Genomic DNA, 7,451 nt, shown 5'->3' on the forward strand with positions numbered 1-7,451 from the left:
GCTATTTGCGAATATCTGGAATTATATAAACCAATACTTCCACGACGTTAGTTTACTTATTATATAAATATTTTACTTTGTTGCCGGCATGGCGGAACCATAAGTACCGGTGATGCCCGGATATCAGCTCATTTGAAATAAATTTTTTTATCTTTCTTAACATTTCAACTTCTGACACAGTAGAAGTTTGACATAAAACCATGGAATCACAAAAGCAAAGTACATGAGATATGTATGTTTGTTCGCATGTATCTGTGTCGCCCTGCTGCCCAACTTGTATAGTTCTGCCATGGTTGCTGGTGATAGATACCTACACGCGTGCTCCAATATTTACTTTACCCATGCAAACTGAGCGCAAAATCCTTATTAAGTGCTCCATTACGAATTGAAATTTTCAGTTGCTCTTTAGCTTTTCCCTAGTGCAGTTATTATTTGTGTGAATTGAAAGTAAGTTTGTGCAAAAATTTCATCATGTGTAACGTTGAAAATTGAAAAAAAAAAAAAAATGGAAAATTAGCCAATTGTCCAAATTGAACTGCATCATCTTTCATTCGCATAACTTGACCTAGCCAGCGTAGGTGCTGTGTTTTAATTCGCTGCACTAGATTGCTGTCTGCGTAAAGCTGGAACATTCACCACGAACGCGTACAGGTCCGTAAATCTGTCGAAGAACTTTTCTGAAGAACACTACCAGAGCCACCTCATCTGATATTGTAATGGTCTATGCTTCTGCACTATATAGAAGAACGGGTACGATAAGTGACTTATATAGCATGATCTTTGTTTGCCGAGAAAGGACTTTACTTTTCAATTGCCTATTCAGCTCAAGTGGCATTTATTGGCAAGTGTGATTCTTTGCTGGAGAGGGTGGAGCCGTGTGTAGAAGTCCAAGAAATTGAAAAAAGCTTCTGGCCGCCATTCACCAGGGAAGGACCAGAACGCTTCCTTTGCAAGCGGTTCAATCAGCTTACTACTGCCGGTCTCTTGTATCTAAGTATTCTCTATGTATTCACTGAACATCCGTTTGGTGGTGAGTTAATGTAAGAAGGCAACAACCTAACTATGTCACTCCGCCATAATCGGTTCAAGGGCTAGCTGGGGGATTTCACCACAGCGTTTGACCATCATGAGGCGCGTAACAAACGGATCAAGCGCCTCCGCATGTGTGCATCTCCGCTGAGTGGGCTGTGCGTTGGGCTTTGGATCCGCCACAATCTAATGGAAGTTAACAAAAAGGCTGGGATGCAGTCTTTGAGCTGAAGCAAATTTAGTCTATTAGGGTTCAGGTTATAGGTCTCTCAAAATTCGTAGTGATTTTTTACAAATTTTTTCCGAAGAGTAGTTTTTACTTTCTTCTATAGCTTTTTTTTATATGGATGAAACTCTGAGACGCCCTTAGGGAAACAAATTTTCAAGAATTAAAACGAATTTTAAGGGCCTGTAAATTATATTTTGTTGGACTAAAAATGTGCGGGCTACAAAACTGTATACTAAAAAAAAAAGAATTTCATAAAACTCTGAATAAAAAACTCCATATTTTCGTAAAATTTCCCAGAACTGTTTTGACAAGGTTTTCGAGATTCGTTTGCACAATTTCCGTTGCAAAATTTAGAAAAGAAAAATTAATGGACGAAATTTGATAAAAATTGCCACATCCATTTTCGTATTCTGAGCAAACTTTTAACCTTTGGGTGACTCGAATTTAGCACATGATAAAAAGGAACAAGTAAGGACGTGGCTGTCTTTAGATATGCCGAAGCTCTCATACCTTTTTTTAATGGAACTCAACAATAATTTGACAAAATTTCAAAAATTCATAAAATCTAAACCAACAGTAGTATGGGACATATGACCGGCAAACTCTTCAGAGAACAATACATACCTTATATGTTTCCATCCTGCTAAATTTTAAGTTCTACCTCATAAAATGAGAAAGAACTAAAGCAATCCCTCTTATGCAAAAAATCGGTTGTATGGGAGATATGTATTTGATATAGTGTTTCGGTTTGGTCGGTTCCGACAGATGATTAATTGGACACCGAAATATGTATATACACTCACCGAATTTTATCAAGACATCTCAAATATAGAGATATACAAGCCGACCGTCATGGCTAAGTCAACTCAGCTCGTCATCCTGATCATTTCGATATACTTATTAGTGGGTCTATTTCTTCTCCTTCAAGGACTTAAAATTTTGATATTCGTGCCAAACTTAATATACCATTTCATTTACATGGGAAGTCGCATATGCGGAAAATTATCTATGGATCTCTCCTAGTAACTTTCGTGTCTATTAGTCTAAAACCTGTTTTAAATGTATGATGAAATTTCGATACATAAATTGTCCATAGCTGGCGTTATACATGTGTGGATAATCGGCTTAATCGGTTAATGACCTTTTAACCCGCAGAGTTATTACTATCTCATAAAATTGTAAATATTTGCGACTTCCATTTCTTGGCAATTGCAATCAAACAAAGTACACACTGCCTCATTAAGCCCATAAACTTTCCTCTTCTGATAAGTGATTGCTCATAATGAAGATGATAATAGTTATTATTCATAGAAAGAATGTTATTATGGATGATTGAATGAATGTGCTGATACAAAAGTTCAAAATGCTATATCATTCTAAACAATGAAAGAGTTGTGAAATTTAGCCCATTAGCTGTGAAGTATAGCTTCTACATCGACAACAAAAACATCGACGTCTTTCAATAAGAATATATCGTACCAGAAGTTTGTTTAACGGCCAACCTGAAAGAACCTAGAAACAAGCAGCATCTAGGATCTAAACAACTTGCTGGTTTTAGATCTAATAGCTGAAGTCTTAGCCTGAGGAGCGCAGGACACGATTTCACTGACATCACTGACGGCTCCTAATTAGGCACATGAAGCCAAAAAGCAATATTCAGTCAGAATACGCATCGTGAGCATACAGTCGCTTATATTTAGTGACACGAGTAACTTTCTCCGTCTTAGGTCCTGAGACCGGCATATGATCTTTAACACACCCCGCGGCCGGACAACGCCTTTCCCCCTTGGTCGATCATGTGAAACTTTTTCCTTCTTTTTATACCGCCCGTTCTGATTGGAACGTATACACCCTTCTTAGCTTGCTCACACGCTTTTTCATTTCCATCTATTCCCATTTGCCCCTGGATACATTGCAGATGCAAGTTTCTCCACATCCCCATTCACGTGTCTGCTACTTAAGTAACTTTCCTCAGACTCCAGACCATATCCAGCAGATTGGAGCCAACGCCACTGACGCCAGCCTTTCATCTCCATCTTGGCTCTTAAATCCCCATAAAAATGCAGGGGTGGGATCCAGTAGTCTGTTTCTCCAATATTTGATGGCTCTATACTACTGAGGCCTGAAGCTGACAAACTGGCCTCGAGGCTTTGTGTCTCGTTGCATTTGTAAACACTATACTCTACGCAACCAGGTGTACATGCGGGACGTGTAATCATCCTGCAATTTAACATGCATCCGATCCATTTTGGTTAGGCCGGACGTCCTTCGACGAAATTAAGACCATCCATGATATCCCGTTTAGAGACATTTTCAAAGCCCCGGCAATGACATCTTATATCTGAAAAGAAATTCAGTCCCAAGTTATGTTAGTAACAGCGGTCATCTGAATGCGACATTAGATATTAGCATTGGTAATTTACCACTTAGTGTAAAAGCGTTAACCTACAACGAACCGCTTCAGCGGTTCAGAGGTACCCAGGAATCGGTTCATCAACCATTTCAAGTTTTGCCAAAGCGCTTTGAGCCACTGAAGTGATCCGCTTCGATTTTTCAGGCGGTTTGCAGCTCTCGTTTTTATACCTTTCATGAAAATGAAATGGTATATTAATTTCGTCACGAAACCCAAAATTGTAAGTCCTTAAAGGAAAATAGATAGACCCACCATTGAGTATACCGAAATAATCAGAATGAAGAGCTGAGTTGATTTAGCCATGTCCGTCTGTTTGTCTGTCCGTCTGTCTGTCTGTCCGTCCCTCTGTTTGTATGCAAAATAGTCCCTCAATTTTTGAGATATCTTGATAAAATTTGGTGAGCAGGTGTATTTGGGTGTCCGATTAGACATTTTTCGGAACCGGCCGGATCGGACCACTATAGCATATATCCTCCATACAACCGATTTTTCAGAAAAAGAGGATTTTTGTAATATCTTAAACAATTTAACAGATTGAAGCTTCAAACTTCACCATATACTTTCGTATATTGCACATATTATTTCCTGCAAAAATTGATGAGATCGGTCGTATATATAGTATATATCCCCCACAACCGATTGTTCAGATAAGAAACTTTTCGTAATTACTGCCATATTTTAAGAGCTAGACGCTTCAAATTTCAACGAATGCTTACGTATATAGCATATATTGTTGTCTGACAAAATCATAAAGATCGCTGGTATATACAGTATATATATGGTGGTATATATAGTATATATATATAGTATATATATATATATATATTTTCGCAAATTTTAGCCCCATTTTAACAGCTAGAAGCTTCATATTTCACCGAATATTTACGTATATAGCATATATTGTTGTCAGAAAAAATCATAGAGATCGGTGGTATATATAGTATATATCTCATACAACCGATTATTCAGATAAGAAACTTTGCGCAATTTCTTCCCCATTTTAACAGCTAGAAGCTTCAAATTTCACGAAATGCTTACGTGTATAGTATATATTATTGTCTGAAAAAATCATTGAGATCGGTGGTATATATAGTATATATCTCATACAACCGATTGTTCAGATAAGAAACTTTGCGCAATTTCTGCCCCGTTTTAACAGCTAGAAGCTTCAAATTTCACCAAATTCTTACATATATAGCATATATTGTTGTCTGAAAAATTCATAGAGATCGGTGGTACATATATTATATACCCCATATAAACTATATTTTTGTGCCCCTGTTTTACGGCTAGAAGCTTCAAAATTCAAAACATTTCATCAAATAGTTACGTTTACGTCATATATTGTTGAAATACGTGATTCGTAGTCATAGTTTTTACACGCAGACCAAAAAAAACCTGAAACTTTGCATCCTCACACAAAGTACCTACCTATTTTTTATTTTATATTTATCTTAAAAATCGTTTAGGTATGTAGATCTGTCCACTAGATATTTCTTATCTTATACATCCGATTATTCGGAGATTACGAAAGGGATAAGTTTATTGTTCAGCCCCATTCATGAAAGGTATGAAGTCTTCGGCATAGCCGAAGACAGTCCCGTCCTTACTTGTTTGATTAAGCTTTACCATATATGAGTTGTCTAAGCAAATTGGAAAAAACTCTTTTTTCATGATATAAAATAATGTAAGGATTGGCGCAAATTTCCAGATTTATCGATGCTAAAAACTCGTAAACATAAGCCGAATCGATATGGTGTTAAAATAAAACCAATAAGTACACACGTTAGACTGGATCGATTTATTAGCCGATAAAACCAATAAGTACACACGTTAGACTGGATCGATTTATTAGCCGATATCGGGCCGTCGATTTTTCGATAGGATTTGGGCTCAGGAAAAAAAGTTCCACTACGCATACCCAAAAAAATAATTTTCGAGCCTGCGAAATTTCATTTCTTTGATTTTTTTTCGACTTTGATTTTTAAGGTTTTTTTCATGACCAACTAAAAAATTTTCATTTGATTGTAAAATTTTCATGTATACCTTGTCCGACCCTGAAAAAAAACAACAATAGTTTTATTATACATACGAAATTTTTTTTAGTAGGTCATGAAAAAACCTTAAAAATCGAAGTCGAAAAAAGTAAAAAAAAAGTAATTTCGCAGGCTTGAAAATTATTTGTTTGGGTGTGCGTAGTGGAATTTATTTTCCAGAGCCCATTTCCTATCGAAAAATCGACGGCGCGATATCGGTTAACTTTCGTCCATATCAATCGACCCAGGTTCATACACGTGCTTGCTATTTCCTATAAATTAGTCAACGAAACCAGTTCGGTGCACTTATTTTCCTGAAAAGCTGAATAGTTTAAATTTTAAACCAAATTTCATTTCAGTGATTAAAAGAGTCTAAAATTTAGATTACAATTTTTTACCGTGTACTTAAATATTATTATAATATAAATCCTCATTGTTTTCTTCAATAGACCTTAATTGCATTACTTTAAAATGGACTTCTACTATTTACCCGGCTCTGCCCCATGTCGTTCAGTGTTGCTCGTCGCCAAGCAACTTGGCATCAAATTGAACAAAAAATTATTGAATTTGCAAGCTGGTGAACATTTGACACCCGAATTTATCAAAATCAACCCGCAACATACCATACCCACATTGGTGGATAACGGCTTCGCATTATGGGAATCACGTGCCATTTTAGTTTATTTGGCCGAGAAATACGGCAAGGACGACTCACTCTTCCCTAAGGATCCCAAAAAGCAAGCGGTTGTTAACCAACGTTTATATTTCGACTTGGGCGTATTATATAAGAGTTTCGCAGACTACTATTACCCACAAATTTTTGCTAAACAACCTGCTGATCCTGAATTGTATAAGAAAATGGAAGGTGCTTTCGATTTCTTGAATACGTTCTTAGAAGGCAACAAGTATGTAGCTGGCGATCAGTTAACTGTGGCGGATTTAAGTATTCTCGCTTCTGTATCAACATTCGATGTAGCGAAATTTGATATCACCAAATACCCGAATGTTGCGAGATGGTATGAAAGTTGCAAAAAACTGCCTGGTTGGGAAGAAAACTGGGAAGGTTGTTTGGAATTCAAACATTATTTCGATTAAGATTTGTATTCTCATGTATTTTTTGCAACACTAATGAATAAATAAATGAATAAATAACGCAAGAGTTATATGTAAAATCTATTAATATAATTTTCATTTAAGAAAACAAAAAAATATAAGGGGTAAGTAAAAAAAAATGTAAGGTGAGATTATGTAGGGAGCGCTTGTTGCTGATGGCGGAGCGCTCCAATAGCACCAATGGAGCACCTCAAGTAACGCCAATTTCTACAATCTGTATAATTTACATATGGGGTATTCCATACCATTTCGACCAATTTTGAACCCGACCCCTTTAGAATTGGCTGAAAGTTTTTCTTCTTTTTCTAGCTTACGAAAGACGTTTTTCAGAATTTTTAAAAATTTTTTCATCCAACTCAAAAAAGTTATGAAGTTAAAAAAAAACACCGTTTTTGTTTTAAAAATGCTATAACTTTTTCAAAAATTGACCGTTTCCACTCCGGGATTAGTGGGGATGATAGCAGAATTGATTGAAGTTATGAGAACAAAAAAATGGCGAAATTCGAAAAATCTCGAAAAACTGAAAAATTACAAAAAAAAAAACTTTAAAAATTTTTTTGAATTTTTTCCGAAAAGTACATTTAAAAACAAATTAAAACAAGTAAGGAAGGTTAAGTTCGGGAGTAACCGA

General features: G+C 36.2%; 1 protein-coding gene across 3 annotated transcripts; it reads left to right on the forward strand.

Moving 5' to 3' along the window:
• The first annotated feature begins 397 nt into the window (after nt 1–397).
• LOC137237891 (glutathione S-transferase 1-1-like) lies at nt 398–6,883 on the forward strand. Of its 3 annotated transcripts, none has more exons than XM_067762239.1 (2): nt 398–447; nt 6,157–6,883. In XM_067762239.1, exon 2 carries the CDS (start codon nt 6,179–6,181, stop codon nt 6,800–6,802), a length of 624 nt encoding a protein of 207 aa, XP_067618340.1. In that variant the 5' UTR covers nt 398–447; nt 6,157–6,178; the 3' UTR covers nt 6,803–6,883. The 3 variants fall into 3 exon arrangements, with proteins under 3 accessions (XP_067618340.1, XP_067618341.1, XP_067618342.1); XM_067762240.1 differs by lacking the exon at nt 398–447 and adding an exon at nt 466–750; XM_067762241.1 differs by lacking the exon at nt 398–447 and adding an exon at nt 466–651.
• Nucleotides 6,884–7,451: the final 568 nt, after the last annotated feature.

Source organism: Eurosta solidaginis, chromosome 1, assembly GCF_040869045.1.
Source record: "Eurosta solidaginis isolate ZX-2024a chromosome 1, ASM4086904v1, whole genome shotgun sequence".
NCBI classification, from domain to species: Eukaryota; Metazoa; Arthropoda; class Insecta; order Diptera; family Tephritidae; genus Eurosta; species Eurosta solidaginis.

Coding starts and splice junctions, on each gene's coding strand:
- LOC137237891 (XM_067762239.1), top strand. CDS start 6,179: ATGGACTTCTACTATTTACCCGGCTCTGCCCCATGTCGTTCAGTGTTG.